General features: G+C 49.2%; 7 protein-coding genes across 7 annotated transcripts; 3 read left to right on the top strand and 4 right to left on the bottom strand.

Annotated features, from left to right (window-relative positions):
• Positions 1-2,242: 2,242 nt before the first annotated feature.
• Positions 2,243-2,984, top strand: EDB82DRAFT_232664 (uncharacterized protein). The gene has a single exon (XM_065607267.1). The coding sequence runs from the start codon at positions 2,308-2,310 to the stop codon at positions 2,788-2,790; it is 483 nt and encodes a 160-aa protein (XP_065463909.1). The 5' UTR covers positions 2,243-2,307; the 3' UTR covers positions 2,791-2,984.
• A 638-nt stretch (positions 2,985-3,622) lies between these two features.
• Positions 3,623-5,457, top strand: EDB82DRAFT_232707 (NmrA-like family-domain-containing protein). The gene has a single exon (XM_025727203.2). It carries the CDS (start codon positions 3,754-3,756, stop codon positions 5,149-5,151), a length of 1,398 nt encoding a protein of 465 aa, XP_025581694.1. The 5' UTR covers positions 3,623-3,753; the 3' UTR covers positions 5,152-5,457.
• A 1,567-nt stretch (positions 5,458-7,024) lies between these two features.
• On the bottom strand, positions 7,025-11,895 carry EDB82DRAFT_232639 (SAC3/GANP/Nin1/mts3/eIF-3 p25 family-domain-containing protein). Its single transcript, XM_025727202.2, has 2 exons — positions 9,773-11,895; positions 7,025-9,529 (listed from the first exon to the last, which is right to left on the bottom strand). Exons 1-2 carry the CDS (start codon positions 11,787-11,789, stop codon positions 7,521-7,523), a joined length of 4,026 nt encoding a protein of 1,341 aa, XP_025581693.2. The 5' UTR covers positions 11,790-11,895; the 3' UTR covers positions 7,025-7,520.
• A 148-nt stretch (positions 11,896-12,043) lies between these two features.
• Positions 12,044-13,522, bottom strand: EDB82DRAFT_505570 (Low temperature viability protein). The gene is made up of 2 exons (XM_065608746.1): positions 13,433-13,522; positions 12,044-13,372 (listed from the first exon to the last, which is right to left on the bottom strand). Exons 1-2 carry the CDS (start codon positions 13,447-13,449, stop codon positions 12,163-12,165), a joined length of 1,227 nt encoding a protein of 408 aa, XP_065463908.1. The 5' UTR covers positions 13,450-13,522; the 3' UTR covers positions 12,044-12,162.
• A 202-nt stretch (positions 13,523-13,724) lies between these two features.
• Positions 13,725-16,172, top strand: EDB82DRAFT_505568 (P-loop containing nucleoside triphosphate hydrolase protein). Its single transcript, XM_025727201.2, has 2 exons — positions 13,725-14,894; positions 14,947-16,172. The coding sequence occupies exons 1-2, from the start codon at positions 13,886-13,888 to the stop codon at positions 15,933-15,935; spliced, it is 1,998 nt and encodes a 665-aa protein (XP_025581692.2). The 5' UTR covers positions 13,725-13,885; the 3' UTR covers positions 15,936-16,172.
• A 390-nt stretch (positions 16,173-16,562) lies between these two features.
• On the bottom strand, positions 16,563-19,472 carry EDB82DRAFT_546686 (uncharacterized protein; the record flags this gene model as incomplete). Its single annotated transcript, XM_025727200.2, has 1 exon — positions 16,563-19,472. One exon carries the CDS (start codon positions 19,470-19,472, stop codon positions 16,563-16,565), a length of 2,910 nt encoding a protein of 969 aa, XP_025581691.2.
• Positions 19,473-22,539: 3,067 nt separating this feature from the next.
• Positions 22,540-26,067, bottom strand: EDB82DRAFT_232589 (cutinase transcription factor 1). The gene is made up of 5 exons (XM_025727197.2): positions 25,584-26,067; positions 25,475-25,503; positions 25,051-25,307; positions 24,249-24,760; positions 22,540-24,196 (listed from the first exon to the last, which is right to left on the bottom strand). The coding sequence occupies exons 1-5, from the start codon at positions 25,824-25,826 to the stop codon at positions 22,553-22,555; spliced, it is 2,685 nt and encodes an 894-aa protein (XP_025581689.2). The 5' UTR covers positions 25,827-26,067; the 3' UTR covers positions 22,540-22,552.
• Between the last annotated feature and the right edge of the window lie 1,523 nt (positions 26,068-27,590).

The raw sequence follows: 27,590 nt of genomic DNA, 5'->3' as shown, positions 1-27,590 counted from the left end.
CAGAGGAGATAGACAGGGTCCAAAAGGAGAAATAAAATTGCACCTAAATACCGGTACTCTATCTATCCAGCTTAAATGTGCCGGTGGGATATAATTGTTTGATGCAATCGAGTAAAAGCTATGTAATGAGAATGGGTCGGCGTCTATTGGCGAATAGGAAGAGACCGGATCCCCGTCATTTGCTTTCTTGTCCTTCTTTGTATGTATGTACATACTTGGTGTAATAATGTGACATTAAATGACATGGGTGGCATGAAATGGTTGATGATTTGATTGTCTTTGGATGCCAACACCCTCAGGAGGGTGAATGTCAATCTGACACTTGCAAGTTGACGACAACAAAAGCTGTATGCAAGACCTGCCAAGATATTACCCAGATCGGCCGCTCACGAGTCGAGTCCTCTACTCCTATTCTTGTCCTGACATGCAGGGAAATATTAACGTTGACCTCATGGTTGAAGGAGGCACGCTAAATAAGCTTCCTTGTCAGTTGACCCCAAGACAACGACAAGACAAGAGCTTCAGGCAAAATTCTAGGCGATAAGAGATCGCCGATTCAGAGACAAGCTTGAAGTTACCGCCTGAGTCTGATTGGCCACCCCGGACTTTTTGCTTAAAATCTTTGTCGAATTCGGCCTGAGAATGAAAGAGGGTCTTTTTTTTCCTTCTCGAATTTTTTTCAACGACCTAGAGAGTGGGAAAAGTGTTCCCCAATCAGAGAGACCAAATTGAGGCCTTCAACAAAATTGCCGGATAAGCAAATAAGATGCTTTGGATCAATTGTGTAGGTTGCGTCTACTTCGCCGTCTACTAACGATATCGAGAAGGCAGATCAGGCTTTTTGGCGTGCCAAACTGTACTGTTTGTGTACTGTAAGCCCAGATTGATAGCGATAACTACCAAGGTACAGACAGACAAGTAGGTATCCTTGGAAGCGGCTCATTCACCACGAGCAATCAATTTTTGCCCCGATTGGTCCAAGCTTTCACCCAAGACCAATCTTCTAGCACTATCCTTATCCACCTTGACGACTCCAGAAGCTTTTTCCAGCCCGGTTTTGAATTTTTCTCTTTCCCTCTGTCCCTGTTGTGCTACTGGATTTGTATTGGCTCGAGCTATCGTATTGGGTGGTGAGTTAACGTAACGCTGAATGATTTCCTGGAAATCGCTATTTCCATCGTCTCTACAGAGTACCACGAGGGTAAGGTGACTTGTACTTGTCAACGGGAATGCAGCCTAGGTACAGGGGCGTCTGTAATAGAGCCATTGATGACCTGCTGGGTTGAAGAGACAACACAGCGTACAACGCAACAACACTTTTCTTTATCTTTCCCTTTCGTATCCGGCCCTCTCTTGTCTCATCTTGGAGAGGATGATCCCTTTTTTAACCTTGAAATAACGGTCAAGAGTGTAGAACTGTTTCATCCGGAAGGGTACAGTACATGGCGGAGGTACTGATAAGAGCAGAAACACGGAGTGGTTCCGTCTGAGCTAGCTTGTAGGAAAACAAGACAGGTGACTCGTTGACCAAAATCCAGATGGACAAAAAAGGCAACTGTTAATGTATCCCTTGTATCAGACGATACATCTGTCTTGGCTAGAGCTGCCGCACAATCATACCACCAACAAAGGTACCGGAGGCGTGTCGCGGTACTTATGTAGTGTCGTTGAATTAAACATGGCGTTTCCTTCGACTGACTGCCAATTCTCTTATCAGTCGGTCGAGTCGGTCTTCCATGCCGGTCCCTAGTCACCAGTCGCAGTGCGTGGTACAAAGCAATGGCCACTTTAGTTTCCCATTGTGACCAAGTATCCATATGTTGTTATCTCCCCTTTCCCTTCTCCGGCTTCCCCTCATTCTCACGATCTTTTTTTGATCTGGCCAGGCCAGGCTGGGTCAAGCAAGCGAACACTGCCAGCCGTTCCCCGGTTTCCACCCGCAATATTCTGCCATGTTCCCCATTTCCCCATTCTTTCCATCGTGTTCTACTGCACTTCTGCAAGCAAAGTAAATCTTCAGCCCTGGATAGACTGTCAGTGAAAGATCCGAGGGCTGTGTCATGTCATAGGCGTGTCCTATCAAATCAGGAACTCTGATGTAATTGATAACGAATTGAAGCGTGTCTTTTGATTGGCTGCCTTATCCAGTTTGGGCTGGGTCACACACAGACTGTTAATCGTAGCAGGTACGGATGGAGTGCTTTTGCTTCTGCGCCTGCGCCTGCTGCGTCAGGCCCGGACTAAACAGCGGGCAGGAGCAAGGACCAAAGAAGATCTTTCATACTTGCTCTTGCTGTACGGGAACCTATGGAAAGAAGGAAACCAGCCCAGACCCCTCATTTCCAAGATTGTTCTTGCTCAAATTTGCTATCCGTCTGGAGCTACTTGCAGCTCCTTCTCTTGGCACCTTCTCCCTCTACGCTCAAATTGGACTTGAACCTCTTTGGGCTTCATCGACGCCATCACATTTGGCCCCAGATCGAACCCACGAGGACCCTCGTTTGTGTGCGGATTACAGCGAGTGATCTCCACTGCTGGCAGTCGGTTTCAAGGACTCGGTGCTATCTCTACACCACCCCATCTTTTACACACCCCTCCCCGCTATCAAAGCCCGTACCGCACGCCATAAACCGACACCACCCTTATTACCATTCCATCCTATCCGTACCTTGTCTTGCCTTGGATACATTACCTTACAAAGGTATAGGTTCTTCTTCTTTTGTACGGCTGCTACACACCGACCGACTTCAACTGCAACTACAACCTATCTTATACTTGCACAGAGCCTAGCTCTTTCCAACCAATTCTGCTCCTATTCATGAACTGTTCTTACACGAGATCGACCTGTTCTTGACCGGTGCTACGGATCCCCCTACATTACATTACAGCTGCAAGTCGACTTTTTCTCTCATCATCAGCTCGTCTTGACTCTCCTCTACTACTACTCGTTCATCTGGGTTGTCAGTGCTTCGAACCTCGATTCTCTCCTGCCGCATCTTATGTACAGGAAGGACCCTTGAAATCAATCAGCGCTAGGACTTTTCGAAAACGAGACCAAAAGCTCGTCAATTCTCCAAATCCACCTTCACCCACAATCGCACATTGCATTGGCTTGGGGCCAGGGCTGGGCTGGCTTGCCTGTTTGATCGGACTGGATTGAATTCTCATTACCCTTACCTTACCTATTTAAATCCACCCAGGAACTGGGGCGCGCACGCTGAGCGCAAGACAAGTCAAGACAAGCCTGGCGCAACGCCGCGACGGAGCATCGTGACCTCTTTTTCTTTTCTTTTACTGGGGTTTGCTCACAACTAGTCGAGACTCTGACTTGACTGAAATTCTCTATATTTTCCTCCCCCTCTTTCTCTTCTTGGTTGACTTTCTCACGATCTTCCTCTTTCTTCCTCCCCCCTCCTCCCTCTCTACCTTTCAGACAGACTAACAACCCTGTCTGTCTGCATCGGTTGCCCTCTGGTCGATCCACCACCATACATTGAGTTTTACGTACATATTGCCTGTACTGTTACCTTTGTCCGCCTGTACCTAAACCTTTTCGTTGGTGGTCGTATCTGTTTTGCCTCCCCTAACCGGCATACTGAGAACCGTACCGGCTTTGACTTTGCTCTGACCCGTCCCGGCTAATAAAGGCCCTTCTGCCATCTCCGCTCCGTCTCCGGTGGCTGCTCCCTCCCGATCGCGAAAGTGATCTTTTCTTTTCCACAACACATACAGAGCGCGAAGCACTGCAATAGCATGCCCGCTCAACTAAACGGGTCCATGACCGCCAGTATCCCCATTCGAATACCCGGCGACCAGACTCAGCCTCAACATCAGCCTCAGACGGGTGTTTTCTACAAACAGCACAAACACTCGAGATCATCCTACTCCGATTCTTCTCCGCTCGCGAATTCCAGAAATAACTCTTTAACTTTCCGTCCTTATAAGAGGCTCATGTCAAACCCCGACAAGACCATCGCTGTCATAAACGCCAGCGGGCGACAGGCTGCGTCTTTCATTCGCGTCGCCACCGCTGTTGGTTACCATGTTCGTGCTCAGTTGAGAAATCTGGACGGCGTGATCGCTTCTGAAGTCTCCGCGAATCCCAATGTGACCGTTCTTGTTGGTGAACTGTACACGAGGCACCAGCCCTCTGAAGCAAACCGCGATGTCACCAAGCATGGCCCTCTGACTGGTGTCGGAGTCAACTACGACCTGATCGCCAATCTTTTCCGCGGAGCTCAACTCGCCTTCATCAACACCACTTTTTACGGCGACGAGATTGCCATTGGAAAAGCCCTTGCCGATGCCGCCAAGCGCGCCGGAATCCAGCACTATGTCTACTCATCGATGCCCGACCATGCTGCCTATGATACCAAGTGGCCCTCGCTGCCTCTTTGGGCCGCCAAGCATGAAGTCGAGCAGTATGTGCGCAAATTGAGAATGCCTGCCACCTTTGTTTACACTGGCATTTACAACAACAACTTCACCTCTCTTCAATACCCCCTCTTCTGTATGGAGTTGCAGAAGGACGGCTCCTTTAGATGGCAAGCGCCTTTCCATCCTGATGCCAAGCTACCTTGGCTAGATGCTGAGCACGACGTCGGTCCTGCAGTTCTCCAAATTTTCAAGGACGGCCCTGCCAAGTGGAACGGAGAGCGTATCGCACTTGCATACGAGTACTTGACCCCAAAGGAGGTGTGTCGCCTTTTCTCCAAGGGAGTTGGTCGTCCTGTGCGCTATGTTCATGGGCCCATCGAGGTGAAGGTCCGCATCCCAGAAGGTTACCGCGAACAGCTCGTGGCTCTTGAGCAACTCTACGACCCCAACCGAAAGGATCCTAGAAAGCAGCCGCCTTACTTCGGAGATCCAAAGGTTGAACTAAGCTGCCCAAGCGAAGCTCTGGAACTATGGGAGGGTCCCCGAGGCATTGAAGAGTACGCCAGGGAGATGTTTCCTATAGAAGAGGAAGCCAACGGCCTGACATGGATGTTGGAAGATGATTCCAGCGACGACGAGGAGGTGCAACACGCAGCACACTCGGTCGAGCAACTGAGGATCCATGAAGGCGACGACGACGACAGCGATGATGATAATGACGATGGTCTTGTGATAAAAGGCCGTAAGCGCGACGAGGAGGAGTGGTTAGCATGATGAGGCAGCCCGATATTTGAGGGCCCATGGCGTCCCGGATTTTTTTGATGGAAAAGCACGATACGAAAAAGAAAGTGACGAAGGCTGTTCAAAAAGAAGAACAGAAGAAAACGGGAAGAATCTCTAGTCAAATCTATAAGCCCCAGTGAATCCTGTGGCGGATCGTGGAGTCGGACCTGGTGGGCATTGCATTTCGGCGGGAGTTGTGCTTTAATCGGTTGTTGGTCCAACGGTAGTTGCGAATTATCAAGAGGCGTTCCTCAGGGGTAGGCTTAAGACCTGAACGACTGTATCACGACTTGGTCATTGGATGACTTGAAAAAAATAACGAATTATCATCCGTCTCTTGTTGCTTTGTGATGTTATGTCTCTTTTATCTCGGCACGTACAGTCAACACTTGTCATTGCCGCATATATGTTCTCTGTCCTATAATTGATCGTCCCATGAAAGGAAGTCATTGAGAAGAGCAATTGAACCCTTTGGTCAAGGGGAAGGGGATATACCTTCAGTATACACCCATGCCGGATTGTTGCTTGTGTTGTTCATGTCGATGGATATTTCTCAGAATATATCATTGATTACCTGAGCAGTGTGTTTTATTCAGTATCTGTATTTGCGGACACTAGTAGGAGTGGTAGAAAACAAAACAAAAATGAAGTGGAAGGGAAAAGCTAGACAGGTTTCCAGCTCGTTCTTGTACTAGAATAGCAACCAGTTGAATAATTTATTAATAAACACCACCACGTCATGGATAAGACTGCCAAGTCCACCTGCCACTTACATCGAATACATGCAGTGTAATATTGGAACCTGATTGTCATAGCCAGATTAGACTGTGATACATCATGTCAATAGAATTGACCGCCCCCCGCGTGGCTGCCCTCCATGTTCATGACCATGGCTCCCATGTCCATATGCGTGGGGGGGATCAAGGCATACTTTGTGATCATTGCCACTACAACTGTCCCCATACTAAGTACATGCATCCAGATAGAGCCTGAACGGGATGGAGCATGATGGATATAAATCTTGTAACATTGACAGCAAGTTGATCTACTACGATCTCAGAGTGATCAACTTGCCAAGTACCTCTCCCCGGTCAAGTTTAACGCCGCTGCGTGGGGGGAAATCTGGGGTGACAAGGGGCAAGAAATCTCCGTTATCTGAGTAGTAGTTGAAAGAAAGTGGCCAAAGTCAGGGGGCGTTATCTTTGACACTTCCTCTTATCTCCCCCAGACTCTGTACCCCAGATTAACCAGCTGCCAGATATGTCGATAAAGTGTGGGGGATTGGAGTGAACTGTTGAACCGAAATAACGAGGCCGGTATTTGAGAGACTTGTGGACTTATTTGTATCTTTCGGAATGGCCAAAAATTGAGCTCAGCAAATATAACGACCGGAGAAGGGATAGAGAATGCCACGATCGACTCTGGCACCGACGACGATCCAAGACTTGGGCGACAGTTTTATGAAAACTGGATAGAGCGTGATTGGAGAGTGTCCAGGCATTATCTTATTCAACGATGAAAGCTCTGTACCTTCCAGTTCGTACAAGTTGAGGGTCAGGGCTTCAAATATCTATAACACGAAGAGATTGGAATTCTCTCAGTTGACGCGGTTTGAAGAAGATATGGGCTTCTCTCTGGTACTGATAGAATGACAGAAGAATAAGTAGAATCAGAAAATGTCCGGGCGGTCGATTCTAACAAGTAGAGGCTGCGGCTCAACTCCTCAACGGCTCCCAAGAGTCCCATAGGACGTCACCAAACTCGTACTGGAAGGGTTTACGGATGTTGATGCTACTGATAGATGCAAAAATAGGTGCAAGTAGTTTCTGGGTCAAAATCGTTTCATGTATACCGTTTGTTGACTCGATTATCACTTCTAATATTGGGTAATCTAACCACTTCTATTTTACTCTTGTGATAAGTCGAGAACCCAGCTCCATTCTTAGACCATCTTGTGGAATAGTGCTACTGAGTATGTTTGCCTATGACTGTTGGTATCGAGACGATCAGCATAAGCAGACTCAAAAACTTGGACAAGATTAGATTTTCAAAGCACAGAATTCGGCAAGGCATGGCCATCACAATTAACGAGACATAGAATGTGTGTAGTGCAACTTTAAATGCCGGATATGTGTATTCGCCAAATCATTCCCTTGTGCCATGCAATGCCGTTTAAAACCAAATCAAACCATACTACCCCTTGTTTACGAACAGACAACGAGGTAGCTAACCAAAAGCATAACTGTTGAAACAGGTATATACCTCCTACTCACTCACATCCATCCAATTGCAGTATTATATACTCAGGATAGTAGTGTAACCCTCCATTAGTCGCAATTTCTTGCTTCCTACTTTCTCAATCATGCATCTTGATCCCAGGGTGTTGAGCTTCTACTAATCAACTCGCTTTGTAGTCTGTCGTTCTGATCTTTGAACCATGTCGCGCCTTCTTCCATCTCCTCTCTCATAGAGCGGAGTTCGTTGATAAGATTTTGCGCATCGCTCATGACCCGTTTATGCGAGCTGGACTTAGCTTGGCGTTCTTGAGTAGCTTCGTCATCGTCTTCAGTTGCGCGCTTTCTCTTGTTTTTGGTGGTGCCACTGTCAGATTCGCTGGTGTCGGCTGTATCGTGTGAGCTGGAAATGCGCGGTCGTGTTTCTGAGCGTGCGAAATCGCCTCCGGAGGCTCGGCGGATGGGGTAGCTACTGGGCGGCCCCATCATACTAACTCCAAGCCTTTTTTTATCGCGGTGCATCTCATTTGCTATCGAGTCGGGCACAGCCGTGCCATCGGGCAATTGAACAATACCCATAGCTTTGAGACGCCAGCGTTCGGAAACCCTACTGACACGATTACCAGGCTCGGGGCTTGAGGTATTCCTTGAGGCCATAGGAGGCAGTGAGCGCCTGAATGCGGCTTGTTGGTCGCCAGCGAACTGTTGCCGAAGAGCCCTGGTTTTGGAGCCACCTCTTGAGAAAGATGCGCTGGACTGCTTACTCGAGACAGAACTAGCAACAGATGGCGCTCTACGCACGATCCTGGTGATGGCTTCTTGTTCGTTGTCGATTCCGGATAAAACACCAGAAGCGAGTAGTGCGTTCTCCTCTTCTGCTTGGCGACGTTTGCTGGGCTTTTTGTGCTTGAGAAAGTCCTTCAACTCTTCCGATCGGTTCAATTCCGCGATTTCAGCTTTTTCACGGGCCGCTCTACGAGCAGCGTCTTTCTGGACCTTTGCCTGGGCTGCACGTTGTTCCTCGTAGTAGGCTCTCATTTGTTCTCGACCACTGCGACGAAGCTGACTCAGGCGTCGATCGCGTGCAATCTCCTTCCAACGATAGAAGTACTTGACTGATAGGTTATAGATACGGAATTGCTCCGCCTTTGCACAGACTTGTTCTTCCTCCTCTTTCTTTCTCTTTGCTTCTTCGTCTCGAATATACTTTCGATATACACCCTGGAGAATGTTGTCTAACATGAATGCTTGAAACTCGTCCATGAGTCCGTTGTCGCCCACAACAAACCACTTAGTGAAGTCACCAAGGAGATCACGTGCTGGAACTGGCAGTGCTGGAGGAGGGCTGGGCTCTTTTGGTGGTTGAGCGGGTGCCAGGGCCGTCGAGGGCTGAGATACATCGCTGCTCTTAGGAGGTGCTGGGAAAGCTGATGTTCCAATGGATGGGAACGAGAATTGAGGTGTTGACGCAGCAGGCGGCTGTGAGCCAAGGATGCTTGTTGCTGGCTTAGGCACTTCTTTGTTGCTTGGTACAGGTTTGTCCAAGCCAAGCCCTGTTGTGGGTGTGGATTGCGTTGCGCTGTTACTGGCGCTCGACGTTAATGGATTTTGTGGTTGTATTGTAGTACTAGTGGGAAATGAAGATAGTTGAGGGGTAGGAGGGGTGAAGTTGATGGTAGGTGGCTTTGTCGACTCTGCTGTTGTAGATTGATTCTGTGGTTTGTCTGTCGACTCCTTACTAGAAGCGGTTTCTGTCGCTGAGATAGGGTTGACCGGCAGGAAGGAAAACGTCGGTTTTGTTGCCGGTTCAGTCTCTTGATTTGCGGAGGTGAAAGGTTGAGCGAATGGGCTACTCGTTGCTGGTGCATCTGTGGTAGTTGGTAGTTTGAATGAAGAGGCAAACGGGTTTAAAGGTTGTGCTGTTCCAAGAGCCTGTGTCTGCTGAGAGCCGGTGTCTGTTTTAGCAGGGGTGTTGCCAGGTAGTGATGGCGTAGATGCAGAAGTGGCTGGTGCAAATGGGTTACCAACAGGCTGTTTGGCTGAAGGAGCCAGGACTGAAACAAAAGGATTTTTCTGTGATATTGGTTGTTGCACAGCAAAGCCGTTCGTGGGTGTGGTTCCGTTGGATGTAGTCCCTAGCGAATACAAACGTCAGAACCAGTGGTTTAGGCGTGTCTTTGCCAGATTTCCAGTGGTTCATCTCGAGCCAACGGTGTTGCTCTGAGTATATCTCAGGAGCGATGGCTTATCGAGTCTCCGGCTGAATGCGATTTCCTATTCGCCTGCAAAATAAAGGCCTTTACATATAGTTGTATATGTAGAGAGCCACGGTATGCAGAATCTTTGGCGTACAGTAAACAGTAGGGGAGGGGTCTTACCTGAGGTGCCGTTAACAGCCTTATTATTTCCCAAAGATCCACCAGAGGCGCTGGGCAATGTAAAGGGACTCGGTGATGTCGATTTGGGTCCAGTTGGGATCGAAGGTTTGTTGGTAGCTTGAGTACTTGGTGTGAAAGCACTTCCTCCAGCAAATCCGTTAGTTGCAGGTTTGGCAAGAGTCGTATCTTGATATACAGTCTCGTGAATAAGCTGAGGGAGGGTTTTTGAACCGCGCTTCTTTTCAACCAGATTGTGAGAGAACTGATGCTGCAGTCGAAGGTGAGGCAACGAAGCTCGACTGTCCAGCTTTGCGTATTGGCGGCTGAGATCAGAAGGATCTTCTTCGCATTCACCGAATTCAATATTATGTAGTTCTGCGAATTCAATCGCCTGCTCAACAGTATCGAAGCGAAGGAATTTGTTCAACTCAGCAGCTGTGACGTCCTTGGAAGTCTCGCGAGGCCGAGCAAGACCTCGTTTTATAGCAGATAGGATGCAACGGCGGAGTCTGGGAAAATGACATTCTGCGAAGCAGGCCATTGTGTAAGAAACTTTGGGATCCTCGACAATTCGGAAATATGATTGGTATGCTGATGATGCAGCTAATGATGGTGCGTCCTTGAGAGGTCCATGGAAATCTTGGGTGTTCTGAAGAGCCTCAACCAGCGAAACTGCTGTGCGAACCTCATCAGAGTCCCTCCAAAGATTTGGCTTCCACTGGCGCTGGAGAGTTTCGATAATGTTTGAGTCGTATGCATGGAATATGAGATAATATGCTCGGAATTCGGGCTCGTTTTCGCAGCTGATGCCTTGGTCATTACAGTCATCGTAGGCGTCACGGAGAGATAGCAGAGCCTTTCCAAGCTGTTCTAATTCTTGTTGTTCCACAAAATCTTCGGGTGCTTTGCCCTCTTGAGTGAGCAGATGTAGTGCTGTGACATGGAACCTAGCAATGTTCTCTAAAACATAGACTTGCAGTTTCATTTCGTCAGGTGTGAGGGATGAGAAGAAGGTAAAGTCTCGGCGGATCGCTCGTGTTCTGTCCCAGAGGAAGCCATGCAAGCCTGGTAGTTTTCCGTCTTCACATAATAGATCATCAATAAGATAGTCCAACGTCCTTTTGAGAGCCGGGATCGATCGAACATCCATGGGAAGAGGCGCCTCTTGACCAGCAGCGGAACGGGCAAGCTTCTTGATCATGCGATTTGTGTTGGCAAACGTTGTTTTGGGATTTTTCTCTGGTTGGTGAACATCCATTTCGTTGATTCGCGTGATCTTTTCGTACTCGGGGCACATATCCTCACAGATACCCTTGAAGTCGATCGCATCTTGAAGTGTCTTTCGCTTTTCCGGGTCGTCGATTAGGCCAGCCTTTGTGAGTGAGGCGCGTGCTTTGCTACGGTAGGTTTCGTATTTCTCGCGAAATTTCGAGACCTCGCCCTTGTTCTTAGGATTTCCGGGTTGGGATGGCCATTGAGGAGGGTGAATACCATCTTTCCGCAACTGCTCGTATACTCTTTTGGCATGAGGGTCGTCGGAATGGTGGGCTTCGGGGACGTGATAATCCTGGGTGTCGACGCTTGATGACGAAGTTGGTCGCGATTCATCACGCGTCGTCGCGAATGGGTTAGAGCCATTGTTGCGCGCGTTTTGACCTGCAGGTTTCTTGGTAGAAGGGGTAGCACCGAATGGGGTTTTCTTTGAATCGTTGATCTTCTTCTTGTCGTCACCTTTACGGGTTTTGGGCCTACCGCCTCCGTCACTCAGATTGCCATCTTTTCCCTTAAAACCGGTCTTGGCCTTTCGCTTCGCTTCGCTATCGCTATGGTCACCAAAGGCCGATGTTCGTTTCTTCCGTGTCGTTTTGGAAGAATCGCTCGCGCCGTCAACACCGAATGCGCTTCCTTTGTCTTCGGACTTGGCCGCGAAAGGATTAAACGCTGGAGAAGGACTCCGCGTTGGTTGACCAAAAGCCGAGAACATCTGGTTTGATGATGCAACAAATGTCGCACTCATCTGAGGGATCGTTTGAACATGGGAGTAAGTTGAAGCGCTCGGGATGCGTGGCGTGACGTGGATGATGGTAAAATAGGTGGTTAGTTATCGAATGAATGAATGCTCGAGGTAGAATTGAGCCCATCAAGCTAGTTCCCATTCTGGGGAGCTTTCGTCTGCAACAATGGTCCACCCAGCACGTGACGTGCATTCATAGGACAATGAGGAAGGATGAAACAGTTGAGTACTTTACAATAGCGGCTCAGAAATATCAATTAAAGAAGAAATTTTAAATTGTTTCATTGGTAATTAATACTCCTAAACTCCTTTTTTTTTGTATCCCATACAGATTCACCCGATGATCTGTTCTATCCATTTCGCACTGAATCGACATTTACCTTACGCGACCCCGAATTCGAGCAGGTCCCAACCCCTGTCGGATCTCATCCAGCTGCTCAAGGCCTGTTTGGGCCTTGTTCTTCTTATTCGTTCTCTTTCCGGGCTTGGTAAAATTTCCAAGGAAGTCATCCATGATGCCGTCAAAGTCACTGCGGAGTGGCCCTTGAACGGTTGACATGGTGGACACAGCAGATACTGATTGCATATCATCGTCCATGTCCTCATTGTATGCCTCCTCAATCTTGTCGAATCTTGCGTCCAAGAGAGTCATCTGCTCAGTTCGGACTAAAGATGAGGAACTCATGGAGTAACTCGAGTTGTCGGTAAGGGCTCCCTTTCTCTTCTTGCGGCGGCCACCATTGGTGGTGGTTGTCCACATCGACTGCACCTCGGACTGCGATGGCGCAACAGGTGCATTGGCACCCTTGTGTTCCTTCTTGAACTGCTTGAAGTCCTCAAGCCAGTCTTGAGAGGGGCCCTCTTCGGGCTGCTCCATCTGCTTCAAAAGCTGGGGCACATCGTCGTCCTTGAACTCCTTGGTGGGTTTTGCTGTAGCATCCGACTCCCAACCATCGTCTTCGTCAAACCCTGCCTCATCAAACTCGTAGTCCTCCAGCTCTCGGCCATCCTTGGCTAGCTCTTTAAAGATGTCATCATCTTCGTCCACGAAAGCGTCATCTTCCAGAGCCTCGAGAACTTCTCGTAGACGAGGGTCCATGTCGGGCTGGAATCCCTTGAGGGAATCGGGAATGTCCTGTTGAGCCTCATATGTGGCCCTTGAAAGGTTCTTGGACGGCAAGATATCTTCGTCGAGAATATCCTCTGCACTTTGCTCGATATCCAGCTTCTTCAGCGCATCCTCGAGCGACTGCTTCTGCTTTCCCTTGCCCTTGTTTGTGGAGGCTGCAGACTCAACGAACACAACTTCTCCGCCGCCGGTGTTAAGATCGCGCAGATGCTGCATATAATCGTATTCGGTATCGTCGTAGTAGACACCATAGCTGGCTGCCTCACCCTCGTTCGCGCGGACACCCTCGGCTTCGTAACCGAGCTCGGAGGCGAGATCATCTAAGTCCTTTGACTTGGAAGATCCCTTCTTGGTCTGAGTAGGGTTGAGCACCATTGCAGGCGCATTTTCGTCGTGGATGAGGGGGTCATTTTGCGGTCGGTGCACCAGCGTAAAGTGCTGTGCTGACTTTTTGTCGCTATTAAAAACGTATTAGTAAATTATGTGAAAATATAGATCCCGTCATTTTGACACTTACATCCACTTTCGAGGCATCTTGGCGATTTGAAGCGACAAGAATCTGGTTGTGAGACGAGCGTGAGTGTTGGGCTTCAATCACACTCATCCGGGTACAGAAAATCTAGCGGGGTGACGAAAAAAATGCTTATCGAGATATCCACAGTTATCCAATACCCTGCAAACTGACTCACACAGTCTAGAACCTAATTGTGTTGAGACAAATTACAGTGTGAGTATGGTAATTGAAATACGGACAAGGACCCCCGAAAATTCCATTTGCCCCTCCAAGAAACAGTCATTAATCAGCGGGGCACACTCAGTTGATCGTTACAGCCCTCTCTCAGTTCAACTCAAACCAAACCTTTACACAACACTTATACCCTCATTTAAAATATCGTGCCTTGGAACAGAGATTCCTCGTATTGCAAAGACGAAAAGTGCATTAAACCACATCTCAAAGTAAACTGCTAAAATGGTTCTGGCAAAGTCCAAGAACTCGGTCGGCTTGGGCAACGCCCTCATGAACGATCGTTTCGGTAAAGGCAAGGGAACCGACAGGAAGCGAACCTCCGCCATCACAAGAACGAACCACGCTACAGGCGAGCAATACCTCGTCAACGAGAAGAAGGATGCTGCTTGGGTCAAGATGCGCTCCGTCACGGAGCAAGGCGATCTCGACGAGTTTTTGGCCACAGCCGAGTTGGCGGGAACCGACTTCACTGCTGAGAAGACAAACAACGTCAAGATCATCCACACAGACCAGAAGAACCCATACCTCCTTTCAGCGCAAGAGGAGAAGGCTGTTCTTGGAAAGCACAAGCAGCACAAGGGTCGTCTCTCTGTGCCCCGAAGACCCAAGTGGGATTCCACAACAACACCCGACGAGCTCGACCGGCTAGAGCGAGAGAGTTTCCTGAATTGGAGACGCGGCTTAGCTGAGCTGCAAGAGAACAACGATCTTCTTATGACACCCTTTGAGCGAAACTTGGAAGTCTGGCGACAACTCTGGCGAGTCATCGAACGATCAGACCTTATTGTCCAGATTGTCGATGCCAGAAACCCTCTACTTTTCCGTTCAGAGGATCTCGAAGATTACGTCAAGGAGATTGACCCCAAGAAGGAGAACCTCCTCCTCATCAACAAAGCAGATATGATGACGCCAAAGCAGCGCATGGCTTGGGCAAAGCACCTAACGGAGGCAGGCATCGCTTATCGTTTCTTCTCGGCCGAGTTGGCCAAAGCAGAGAATGAGGCGAGGAATCTCGAGGACTCAGGTGATGAGTCTGCTGAAGAAGCAGTAGAGGAGCAAGGAGAGAGTAGTGGTCAGCAAGAGCAAGAAGGTGCTCCCCTGGCCGAGGAGCCTAAGGAGACTCAAATCGACCAAGAAGCCAAGGCTGCAGAGGAGGACGAGATCGATACACAAATCCTGACAGTCGAGGAACTGGAAGGTATCTTCCTGAAACACGCTCCTGCAGACGCAGGTAAGAAATATCACACCCGACCATACAAGAGCTCCAACTAACTTGACAACAGGCGCGAATCACAAATTACAAGTCGGTTTAGTCGGTTACCCCAATGTCGGTAAATCGTCCACAATCAACGCTCTTATCGGCTCAAAGAAGGTCTCCGTCTCGTCAACACCAGGAAAGACCAAGCATTTCCAGACCATCCACCTCAGCCCAGATGTTGTCCTCTGCGATTGTCCCGGTCTTGTCTTCCCTAACTTTGCCACCACCAAAGCCGACCTTGTCTGCAACGGTATCCTTCCCATCGACCAGCTTCGTGAGTTCTTGGGTCCCGTTGGTCTTGTAACTCAGCGAGTTCCCCAGCCTTTCCTTGAGGCCATCTATGGTATTCACATCCGCACTCGGGCCATCGAGGAGGGTGGTACCGGAATCCCTACCGCTAGCGAGTTTCTACGCTCGTATGCCCGTGCCCGTGGTTTCCAGACCCAAGGTCTTGGTCAGCCTGATGAATCTCGAGCTGCTCGTTACATACTCAAGGACTACGTGGGCGGCAAGCTGCTCTTCGTTTCACCACCTCCTGGAATCGACGATGCTGCCGACTTCAACCGTGGACTCTACGATCAGGAGCATCTCCCTGAGAAGCGACGTGCTGCACTGTCCGCTGCTATGAACCAGCTCTCTATCGTTGACCCAGCTAGCAGCGAACCTTTCCTTGCCGACAACGATGGGGCTGTAGACCTGGCCTCGACCGTCGACGTTCCTCTTCCCGCTGGCCCCAAGTCCCAGAAGATCGACAAGGGTTTCTTCGGTCCTAGTGACAACCAGGGCCATGTTAACAAGCCTTTCAACTACCAATACTCAGACCAAGGCAAGGCGGACCCTCTAGCAGGCAAGCACCTGTCAGGCCGAAAGGCCCGCACAATGGTCGCTCTCGAGAACGGCCTCGATCCCAAGGAGGTCGCAACGGCATCCAGCAAGAAGCACTTTAAGGGTAACCCCGCAGGAGGAAAGGGTAAACGACGTATCGCTCGCAAGCTGAATGCTGAAGAGGACTAAACAAAAACAAAATCATAAAATATCAAAAAGAATAGGATCGGATACAAACGTATTGAGAAGGTACAAAAAGGCGGACATCGGAAACGGGTGCATTGGGTCTGGCAGGAAAGGATCTGGTTATGGATAGGCTTTAGGCCAAGCTATGATACGACACACGTCTTTGCCGTTACGGACAGCTATGGAATCAAATGAACATTTCTTTTGTTAAGCAACACAATTAAGCATCGATTCAAGTATGACCGCGCCCGTCTCAAATATGTGACCAGGACAAATCTCTGTTGCGATTCATGCCATTCACATGCCAGATGCTCTAAACTAATAATTCATGACAAAAAGGAAAATCTTTGGGTATTGACTATCTACTTCCTCCTCGTTTCCACCCCCGATAAAGATCGTGCCGTGTAATAACAAAGAAAAAATAAATTCAGATGATATGCTCATGCAGGACATGAGTGCCAGTTGTGCCCCAACTCCACAAAGCAAAGTCGTACCCCGTTAAGGCGTTGTGGCATGCTCTATTGCTCAGGTTGATAGGTTCGTAGGTAGAAAAAAGGTGTATGCGTGTGCGTGTGTGTATGCGTAAGTGAAAAGAGCAGAGACTCAGGTGTTCGTGGCTTCATGTCAACTTCATCTGACACTTCCTCGCGATTCGCGACCTCCTCTCGACTCTCGACCTCCCTTCGATTCTCGACGGTCTTCAGACTTAAGGAATAGTCGTTTCGTGCCACCGACTTTGCCAAGTTCTCCAAACTGGCCGGCTGTCGATGATGTTCTTCGTTCACCGGTACTAGCGATTCTGACCTTTTCCTTAACGCTTGCAACCCATGCCTTATTCTCCTCACTCATCTCAACCTTCTTGCCGGTAGGTCCCGCAAGTCCAAGGAAAGAACTATCGTCCTCTTTCCAGCTGAGGTGAGAGTTCGATCTCGAGCGGCCAAAGACTTCTGAGGGGCCTTCATCCCCGGGTGTTCCATAGCCCAGCTGAGGTGCTTCGCTGCCCATGGCACCAACACTCCGGCGCGTCTTACGGACGGATAGAGGTGACATGGGAGACGTTTCCACAGCAGATTGGGGTCGACCTCCAGGGCTCGAGCCAACGTTCGTTCTTCGCGAATTAGGTGATTCTGGAAGAACCTCTACCTTGGCATTGGCTGCAGCAGATCGTCGCTTGTGATGGCTTGCATACTCTTTGAGGTATTCACCTAGGTCGGCCCAGCCACCACCCACGCGAACCATGACTCGTTCTCCCTGCTCACCAACACAGCGGATGAAGAGTTTGATCGGGGCTTCACCAGTTGATCTAGACAGATGATAGACCTTAATCTCCGAGTGTCCGCGGTTTCGCACCCTGGTGTTCTTTACTGGCGAAAGAGTGAATGAAGGCGTGCCCGCCCTAGAGGTAGAGGAGAGACCCGATGTACTCCTTCGGAATGGTTCGATAGAGGGCCTCTTCCTGACACGCGGTAACTGCAAGTCAGGGGGATTGAGGTTGACCTTGGACTGCTCGGTAGATAGCTTGATCTTTGCGGGTATGGAACTGATAATGTCGCTGATTTGCTGTTGAAGATGCTGGTCACCGGCACTAGGTCGGTGTTCAAAAGCGGTAGGATATTCTGAGATTGAAAAAGAGTCATCAAACTCGTCCTCGAAAGACTCTTCTATTTGTTGCATTTGCATGGGTGACATGTCAAGGTCATCAACAGTACGGTCCGGTCCCAGGAAAGGGCTGCCAAGGGGTGCCAGCCTTGAGTCCGTGGGTGGAGAACTGGGCGGGCTTGCTTGGAAGTACTCGGCCTCGCGGATTCGAGTTCTAGGCAGATCTGGAGAGCCGGATACCTCAGGAGGGTCGCTAGACAAGGCTGCAAAGTTCATGCTTGATGAACGGACGGCAAGCTGTCGAGCTGGATCCATTCTTGGTCGGGGCAGAGGTAGAGGGCGAAGAGGTGGTAGTTCAGGGGAAATTTCCCGATCATAGTCGTGCGAGAAGCTGTAGTTGAAATCAGGGGTCTCAGGGGTACGAGTCAAGTCTGTTGGGGAGATCAGGTCCTGCTCGATGCTCTGTATGGGTGCTTTAGGCGTGCCGGGCATGACGTCCCTAACCCCATCAAAGGTATCATTTTCTTCCTCAAAGGTCTCGTCGACCTCTTGGATGGGAAGAAATGATGGGGGGCTCTCGGGTTCACTTTCTGATGAACTATCTCTCTTGTGCCATCCGGGCACGATAGTGTCGGCCTCGGACAAGCCAGAAGGAACTCTGGACTTTATGGGTTCCATAGACGTGCTAACGTCATCAGATGATTCACTCCTGATTATCTTGGGCGGTAGAAGCAATGGGATCGGCACAACACGCGTGCTGGCGTTGATAGGGGTGTCATCATCGCTATAGGATTCGTTGGCGACCACCCTTTCACCAAGTACAGCAGGGTCCTTCGCTTCTGTATCTTGTTTGACTGGTGACGGTGATCGTGGAGGTTCTGTGGGTTGTGGTGGTGGGTCAGGTTGTGCAGGGGTGTTCCGCTCAGTCTCCCGGATCTTCTTTTCGCACACGACAACCCAGTCACTATAACTCGACTCGACAGCTTCCATACGGTCCAGCCAGTCCCCGGGCAGGGTGTCAGATAGACCTTCTAAGCAGTCGAGCATATAGTCAAGAGATCGACCCGGACGTGCAATCAATTGCTCGATATGCTTTTTCATGACGTCGAAAGTTTCTCTTGTAAGTGTCGAATCTTGTGAGGAACCGTCATCTTTTTGTGGTGTATCTCTTGTATGTAGAGAAATGGCCTTGAAGGCGGATTGCAGAGCGACTTCAGCGTCCTCTAGGGCAAGTAGTAGGGTTGGAACACGGCGTAAGGCGCAAAGGCGCAAGTCCCAGGTCTGCAATAAGCGTCTCAGGTTGTTTAAAACGGGTAGCGCATGCATGACAATCGTCATGATCACCGCTGTGTGGTCTTCCATGCGACTGTAGCTGGAACGTGAGAGCTGTGCTGCTGCATTGAATTCGTTGAGCGGAGTGCCTGGCCGGGACATTGGATCGATGTGGTTCATGCGAATGTGTGTCTTAATATCCTCGATACCAAGATCTGACAAATCACGTTGGATATCAGCGACCCTCCGGTCGTATGCTGCTACGTCTCGAGCTAGCAAACTCCCCATCCATTGGTCATCTCCCTCTTCAGGCACGGAGAGCTGCGCCGTTGTTTTTTTGCGCTCCTCCTCACTGGGTATCTCAAAACCGGAAGAGCCTGACCCGGACGGCCATGGCCAAGATTGTAGCTCCTCGAGCCATACCCAAATAGCATGCGACGCAAGGGCGGTTCGCATAGTAAATTCTCGATCGGTGGTAGAAAATTTGTCGAGCGATGCCCTCAGGGCACCGGTAGCGGTATTGAGAGCATCGACAACATTGCGCGGACCGAGATTGGCAAGTATATCATCGGAAATTCTGTTTCTCGGCGGCGGCGAAGTGGAAGTGGTATGGGCATGGGCATGGGCATGGCGCGCATGCCTGGCGACTTGCGTAGGTGTATCGCTCATGGCTACTATTGGTAATTCTATTATCCAGCAGACAGACAGACGGGGGTCGGATGGATGAATCGTAGAATCATGATCTGTCTAGGAGCCTGGGGACAGGTCGATAGGGCGGGAAACAGTGACGGTTTTGATGCCCATGTCGAAGAGGAAGATACGTAAGAGTCGTCAAGTTGGTCGCCGTCAGTCGTTAGGTCTCTTTTTTTATTCTTTCTCTTTTTTTCCTTTCCTTTCTTTTCTTTTCTCTTAGGTCTGATTGGTAGCGTGATGACGTGAAGATACTTGTTCGATGCAGCAAGGATACCAATGCGGGTCGGAAAACAACTCAGTGCTTTAAAAGAGGTGAAGTGGTTGGTGACGCATATGTCTTCTACTACAAAGTAGGGATAAGTAATCGGATGACAAGTCGACAAGAGGTTTAAAAAAGGAGCGACAAAGAGGGCTTTTGCTAGGCCACTCTGAAAGACGAGGGAGCGAAAGAGAAACGAAGTAATCGCCGATGCTAAGATGGCGGTCAAAAATTGACCTGGCGGAGAGGTTGGAGTGATAAATATTAAGTAGAGGTTGAGGTCTCGATCGGAGGTTCTTGAGTGGACGGAGAGCGGGCCACGTCGCGGTCAGGTCCCGTCGCGGTGCAGCAAAGTCGTGGATCCTGCTGCAGCTGAGAAGCCTGTAATAAGTGAGGTTTTACGCTGGACGATGGAGTTTGTCCAGGTATTTAGCGCCCTGATTTTTTAAATAAACCCAAAACTAATACGACCAAACCAGTTCGGTTCAGTGGCTTGATTCGTCGTGGTAAGCCAAGGTTGCAGATTGATTTGATCCAATGCTCCGTACGCCCCGAACACAGAGGACAAACAGACAGACACAAGACGGGTAGACGGATAATCGTAGATTTGACGTCGCTCAAAGTCAACAAGATGTCAGCTGGTGATAAATTGGCTGTTGCAACTTATGTGATAGCCGGATTAGGCCAAGATGTCGTCGATGAAAAGTGGACGAATGACGAGAGAGTGTGTGTCGAGAATGTAATGAACGAATTAGAGATATGACGAAACAAGTGAGGTTAATGGCAGTAAAGAATGATGAAGAAAGATGCAAGGAATGCCCCGTTAAAGAACCAAGCTCATCGGCTTTTTGCTGGAGCTATACAATGAACAGAGCTTTGTTTGCTTGTTTGAAGCTGTGACCACTTTGTGTATCAGCTGATTAAATGTGTAGATAGAGTCTCAGGGATGATGAAGAGGCATAGAAGCATAAAATGACCATTGACGGATGAGGTATAAAAAGCAGATGCCAAGTAGACAGAGAATAATAACCATAGTCGCAGAATAGAATATTCAAAGGGAAAAGAAATGATGTCTGGTCAAGGTTCAGTCGATGAGATGAGATAGGCTAGGTTGGTTGAAAGGAGGAAGAAATGAGCCCTCACGACAAGGGCAACATGGTTGACATACGTACTGACCAGCCAACTACCTATACATAGTAACGTAACTGTACATGTATAATTAATAAGAAGGGACCCCCTCCCCTCCTTTGCCCTTTGCCCTTCGCCTCAATCTCATCTCATCTCGCCTGTTCTGGTTCTGGCCCCATAATCACAATTCCTCCGGCTCTTGGTCGCCTCCCACACAAACTCATTAAGGCCAAGACTTGACTAAGGGAAACCCGAAAAAACTTGCTTGCAGGAAGAAAAGAACTTAAAAAAGGAGATCTCGCTTTGGCCTGAATGATCCGCTTCAGATACCCGGTTGACGACCAAGCGAAAGACTTAGCTTGATTGCCCTGCACAACAAGACCAGGGGGTGGCAGGAGAGTTATGAATGAATAGATAGATTCATATAGACTTTACTCTTTGACCATTATTTACTTTTTGTTCCTGAATAGTGTCTAGATCTGCAGCACATGATAAGTGATTGTGCCTGGGCTAACTTGACCCAACGCTAGTTCAAGACAATTGAAATGGTGTAATAAAAGAATTCAAGACTTATTAACTTGTGTATCCCATTCCTATCAAAGCCATTTCTCCATCCGGCACATTCTGTCTCTCTCGTGCCAATCATTTCACCACCACCAGACCCCAACTCTACTTGTAGCTCATAGCTCGAGGCTAGCTACTCACCCCTGTCAATCATCACCCTGTCAGCCGTCATGACGGTAATTAAAGAATGTCAACAAACCCAATACGCCATCCACAACAGCCGTCCAATTTCGCGTACTTTTACTTTACACTTTACTGGTTCTGCTTTCGCCTCTGACTTTTTCTAAATCTGCTTCAATTCTATCAGTATGCCGTGCAGCAAAGCCCAAGCTCGTCTGTGACTAGGAACATCCATCTACTACCCCATTTTTCAAGCTCCATGGCCCTCCCCTGTAAGTAGGGTCTTCCTGGTGAGACATTCACATGTTCTCAGCTACGCCGCCCCACTGCAGTACAAAGCTGTTGGCAATTGAGGTTGGACACGTTCTGGCATTGCAGATCGTTGTACCTGATGGTCCTCACCAAGTCGTAGTAACAACTACAGTAGTAGCACAATAACCCTTGTTGTTGCGCGGTAGGTTAGTAGTTGGAACCAGTGTTCATCAGCTTACGAGCCTCATTCCATCTCGGCATAGCTTGGTTCACATTCTAATCACATTCTTCTTACAAATTCATATCAGCTTCAAGAATGCTCAAAATTAAATACAACTTTTGTCATCAACTTATCTGTTAACTAAACTAAAAAAGGCGACATAAAAGTCCACCATCAAAGAGAGACTTTGAGCCCCTGAAGGCGTCTCTTCCTAGTCTGTACGTGATATCCAACGCCAAAAAAAGTCAATGTGTTCATCAACCGTCATATCGAGCGTTACTTTTTGTTCGTGCCATTCAGAAACACAACCCATATCCAAGACAAACCCATCGTTTCCACGCCAGAAAAAAAAACATACGCCACCTAGGGTCGGAGCCCGCGCTCAAAAAACGCCCGTCTCTAATGCAGTACAGGCATGTACACCAGATAACACGAAAGAACTAAATATGACGCCCAATCCAAAAAGTGATACATCCAACATTATGTGAATATAGCAGCACGAACTTTGGAGCTCTATGCCGACGCGGTAATGTCGCGGTTTTCAGGCTGACGAGCTGCTACGTCTGTCTCAGCGTTCATGGCCCAGGTCAGAGCTTGCTCGGCAGACATTGTAGGCTCTTCAACGCCCAATACGCCAGCGATCAAGTTGTCGTCTTGGTTGTTAACGCCCTCGGGGGGGAACTGGAGCCACTGGTCAACGTCGAAATCAGTTCCGGCCACAGCGTTCCAGTCAAACTCATCATGGCCCTGCATGAAATCAAGGTCCATGTTGCCAACATCCAGCTGAATCTCTTCAGAGCCAGCGCTGACGCTAGGTGTTAATCCAGCGGCAGGAGAATCCATCTCCGTTGTGGGTGGTGATTGCGTAGGCATCTCCAGAGCTGCAGCGTTGACAGTGTTTGGTGGCATCATAGTAGGCGTTGCTGCCGCAGGCTGAGGCTCCTTGGGCCTCTCGTTGAACAGCGACTCGGAAGCAGTCATGTATGGCGCGTTCTCTGGGGGTGGTGTCTGGGCACTAAACTCGATTGGCACACGCTTCATCATGGCCAACGTAGAGGGAGCAACGCTAGAGTTGATATCGATAGCAGCCTTGCGGAGAGCGGCATCGAGGAAACCAGTTGCGTAGTCGGCGGCAGCATACACTTCCCGGAGCTTCTCCATAACTCGCATGCACTGGCGGAATCCTCGCGTGGCACGCTCCCGAGCTTGGGGAGCAGGGTTCTTCATCTCAAGGAGATGGATGATCATGGCAGGGAGGATGACCGTGACACCAGTAGTAGGTAAGAAGCGCTCTAGACGGTATTGGTGAAGCTCAGTGGCCATTCGGGTAATGTGCATGGCGGCATCGCGCACTCGCAATCGAGACATATCCTGGACTTGTCGAGATGTTGTAGGAGCCTGGAGAGGCGACGATGGCAAGAACTGAGGACGGTGAAGAGCTGAAATGGTGGTGTAATAGACCATATGTAGCAGTGTTCGCTGCACGGCAACCGTCGATCGTCCGTCCTTGACATCCAAGGGTGTCAGGGTGCGGTATTGACAGCAGGCTGGAAGTGACTCAGCCCATGCCATGAGTTCGTGATCTACCTCGGTGACGCTCTCAACGTTGTCCAGCTGTTTATTAGGGAAAAGCATCATTGTGCTGTTGGTGGTGTTTTCCGGCTTCATTTTATCCCGGATCAAAACAGAGTATTGCGCCTTGAGCATGCGGCTGATGCAGACGCAGAGCTGGGCCTTGGCAATGCACATAGTAGCCAATTCTCGCTGCATATCAGTGTTGCGAACCAATGCGCAAGTGCTAGGGATAACAGTGTTGCTCTCGGGGAGCATCTCAATCTCGAAGTCGCTCTCTTCAAGCATGGGAACGTCAAAGTCCTCGTCCTTGATACGTGTGGGACGTCGCATTCCAAGTGCAATAAGACGGTCTCGCATGAAGCATGACCACCAGATTCGTTTCCAGAGCTTCTGCTTTGCTGGTGCCATACTCGTGGATCCGGGGTTGCGGTGAAGACCGATGGTGTGTGCCAGTGAAATGGCCACACCCATCCAATGCCATGTGTCTTTCTGGTCATCTGGCGTTTCGTACCAGTATGTCATCAAAAGCAGTGCCTGCACAAGCACAAGACGATCTGACTCGTAATCAAAGTCGTACAGCAGCTATTGGCAAGTTAGTATAAGCCAATACCATGTGGTCGGATTTGTCACCCACCCTTGTCTTCTGGAAAAAGGACTTGCGGGCTGCTTTCCGTGTTGTGTAACCACCCTCTCTGAGGTACCTCATGTCAACGAACGCTGACGCTGCAAACATGACGGCCTGATAGAGGAAGAGACTGGTCTGGCCATTTTGACCATCACGACTGCTGATAACACCAAGGAAAGAGTTCAAGTCCATAAGCGGCATGTAAGGATGCACATATTCAACGTAAGCCTGGAGTAAGGCATTCTGTAGTGGCAAGGTAGGCACTGAAAGTGCACCCTTGATCTTCAGATAATCAACATCTTCAGGTGCAATCTTGTTCGGCAGAGGTCGCAAAAACGAAGGAAACTGAGGCTTTGGGATTTCCTTCTCGTCAAGAGAACCGAACAGCTGAGTGTTGCGTAGTGAATCGAAGAAGGCAGGATCTGGGATAATACTGGACCATGACGAACGATGGGCGCTGGATTCTATTGGGTGCACCTTGTTAAGGGAAGACGAGTCTCGGCGGTAGCCAGATCGTTGATCTAAGGTCTCGTGGTCAGCCAAAGTCCCTCCAAGTTGCAACTTGTCCAATTCCCATGTGATCGAGGGGTGTAATCGAGCGAGTAAGCGTAAACATGATGTCCAGGTCCCCTGTGAACAGTGGGGTACAGGGGGCGGCGGCTGAAAATGCGGAGAACGGATATGACCCCCAAAAAAGAAAGTATAAGAGCCAATTGAGAGGGCTAAGGCAAAGCGGAGCGCACAGAAAATGAGGGTTAAAGGCTAGAGGCGTAGTGCAACGTATCGCTGTCAATAGCAGGAAAAAACTTACAGATCATGTGAGGGACATGGCTGTCGAGTGCGGAGCTATTGAGAAAAGTGCTGGGCCCGTCGATGCTGCTTGATGAAATAACTGAGCCACTGCTTGGTCGTCGAAGATCGGCCGTGCTTATTATGCCTGGGTTTGCGCTCTTGCTGGCACTGGCACTTGGGCCTGTGGGGTTGCTAACTGATGGTGTTGTTTTGCAGCGCAACTGGGCTTCTGTGGAGACAGATTGGCCTGCGGTGCTGGCCGTGTAAAGGTTCTTCCTGTAATGATCGTTAGTGACCCAAACTCAACGCAACTCTCAAATTTGATTCGATTGTGCTGTTTTTCATGATGCATTCCTGGTTCACGATCTCCAGTTATACCGGAAATCGGTTGAATGAACTGGAGTTCGCAATGTGAACCATGACCAAACAGGAGATTCACTCACTTTCTTCTTCGGCTTTCCTGGACAACGCACTGCTCAACTGTCAGTCACTGCTTTCTAAACCCAGACTGAATTGACTCTGGCGGTCAACAATCGAGATCGAGAAACGTACCTCGACGTTATCCCAACGGCAGTTTCCACAGGGAGCGCCCTCAACGACGTCGCATCGAACTTTTCGTGCTCGGCACGACACGCAAGCGCGGGCAGCGCGTCGCTTCGTAATCTTCTCTGGTTGATCTGAGTCGCCTGACGGTGAGGAACGCTTTTTGCTGTTCTTCTCGGGGGCCATCTTTGATGTTGACGTTGGCGATGGAGGAGCAGCCGCGCCTTGTGATGATTCTGTTGTCATAGCCATGGTTGCGGTGGTATGACTGTGAGTAATTGTGTCGTGTAGACGTAGTAGTGTCGTATCCAGTGTTACAGATATTTGAATTGAACGCGTTCGGATATGATGGAGGTAAGGCTGTCAAGATTAACTTGGAGTGAGGCGATGGGTGTCGTAGCTATAAATCATTGAATGTCCGATATGACAAGATGCGAGCGGTAGAGTGGAGATTTGTTTGAATAACAGTTTTGAGTAGTTGTCGTGGAAGTTCAATTGGATTTATTGCTGGTTAGATCTTGTCGTAATCATTCCTTTACTTGAGTTGGATGAGTGGAGAGTAGATGAGTCTGTGGGTGCGAGCGAGCTCAAGCTCAAAATGTCGATATCAATATTTGAGGTGCAAGTTGATATGAATGACCAATACCCTTCTAGGATAGAAGACTTGAGAGACAGTTCACGGTCAAGGACGAACAAGAGCAAATGTCTTGTCTCGTGAAGTAGGTACGTGAAGATTATGAAGCCAAGGGGATGGAAATCCGGGGGAAGCAGGTGGGGGTGTGGATGGTTATTATATTCTCATGGTTAGTCTGGTCTACCGTCACGGAGCGGGACTCGACAAGTTTGATCGATGAAATAGTCAAAAAGGTCAAGAACAGCAACAAAGAGAGCAAGTGGAGGAGGGTGTGTACGGTACAAGAATGTACGAGGCATTTGAGCTCTGGGTAAGGGTGTCGATGGCGTTTGAGCGCAGAGGACAGGGCTCATCAGAGGGTGGGTCTATCGAACCCACAGCGAGGAACCTGGATGATGGATACTGTAAGCGGAGACCTGGGTCCAAGCTGGTAACGCTGCTCCCTAGCCCACCACAAGACAGGACAGAACACTCTGGAGGTGCCACCGTAACATTGGCAATGGTTATTGGGGTGCCGTGTGGGGATTTCCATCGGCCATGACGGGGAACTGTTACCCGGTGTGCATAATGGCAGTGAATTTCTATAGAATTATCTTGAATTGTGGCAAGCCAAGAGAGATGTAAGCATGAACTGTGGGTGGGCTAATATCAGAACAAACAATCGATGCCAGTCATGGATCTTTAAATTTCAAGTCTGGGATCACATGGCCAAGCGCCTCAAGTCTGGGCATTCTATTCAAGGAACTCAAAACCAGTCGACACCTTGTTGGATTACATGCCTCGCTTCCCGAATCCGGGCATGTATTTATGCATCACATCGTTGAGTTGTCGATTTACATACACAAATACGAGCAGTTATAGATCTCTGCAACAGTGAATCAAAATTCTACAAACATGGGGATTTGACATTTTCGTGTGCTCCTTCGCTTCGCTTCTTTTTTCTAATTTTCACTTTAAATCAGCCACCAGGGCGTCGAGACTGGCCTCTTGGCGCCGGCGGGGGACCAAATGCAGGTCTCTTTCTTAGGCTATACCATCCACCGTCGCGTCCAGCCATGGATGTTGGTCCGGGGGCTAGCGTTGAAATCATGCCCCAGGTATGGACGGACTGGACACGACCGGGGAACTCTACGACCTGAGGAGTACTTGAATGTTGTCCTCAACAATGAATAGGTCCTTTTCTGGGGTCCATTCTTGCACTGCCCTAGGAGATCTGGGGTAACGAGCTTGTACGTTGTCAGGCATGCCTCTCTCGTAAGATGGATGTTATGTACAACCCCCACGTGAGTATGAGCGTCACAATAATTCTTGGTGTTTGAAGACAGCCAAATGTCAGAACCACATGGGCATTATAGCCACCGTTACCGTATGTCTGGGTCATC

The sequence above is a fragment of the Fusarium venenatum genome, assembly GCF_020744135.1.
Source record: "Fusarium venenatum strain MPI-CAGE-CH-0201 chromosome Unknown EDB82scaffold_3, whole genome shotgun sequence".
NCBI lineage: Eukaryota > Fungi > Ascomycota > Sordariomycetes > Hypocreales > Nectriaceae > Fusarium > Fusarium venenatum.
The sequence above is the reverse complement of the archived record's forward strand: the minus strand, read 5'-3'. Positions and strand labels throughout refer to the sequence as shown.

What these genes read in the sequence shown, in the direction of transcription:
- EDB82DRAFT_232664 (XM_065607267.1), top strand. Translation starts at nt 2,308, where the DNA reads ATGGAAAGAAGGAAACCAGCCCAGACCCCTCATTTCCAAGATTGTTCT.
- EDB82DRAFT_232707 (XM_025727203.2), top strand. Translation starts at nt 3,754, where the DNA reads ATGCCCGCTCAACTAAACGGGTCCATGACCGCCAGTATCCCCATTCGA.
- EDB82DRAFT_232639 (XM_025727202.2), bottom strand. Translation starts at nt 11,789, where the DNA reads ATGAGTGCGACATTTGTTGCATCATCAAACCAGATGTTCTCGGCTTTT. An exon ending in GGCTGTTAACGGCACCTCAG is followed by an intron (nt 9,530 to 9,772) that starts GTAAGACCCCTC and finishes TGTATTCGCTAG; the next exon opens with GGACTACATCCAACGGAACC.
- EDB82DRAFT_505568 (XM_025727201.2), top strand. Translation starts at nt 13,886, where the DNA reads ATGGTTCTGGCAAAGTCCAAGAACTCGGTCGGCTTGGGCAACGCCCTC. An exon ending in ACACGCTCCTGCAGACGCAG is followed by an intron (nt 14,895 to 14,946) that starts GTAAGAAATATC and finishes ACTTGACAACAG; the next exon opens with GCGCGAATCACAAATTACAA.
- EDB82DRAFT_232589 (XM_025727197.2), bottom strand. Translation starts at nt 25,826, where the DNA reads ATGGCTATGACAACAGAATCATCACAAGGCGCGGCTGCTCCTCCATCG. An exon ending in CCATGTCCCTCACATGATCT is followed by an intron (nt 24,761 to 25,050) that starts GTAAGTTTTTTC and finishes ACGAGACCTTAG; the next exon opens with ATCAACGATCTGGCTACCGC. An exon ending in CCTTTTTCCAGAAGACAAGG is followed by an intron (nt 24,197 to 24,248) that starts GTGGGTGACAAA and finishes ACTTGCCAATAG; the next exon opens with CTGCTGTACGACTTTGATTA.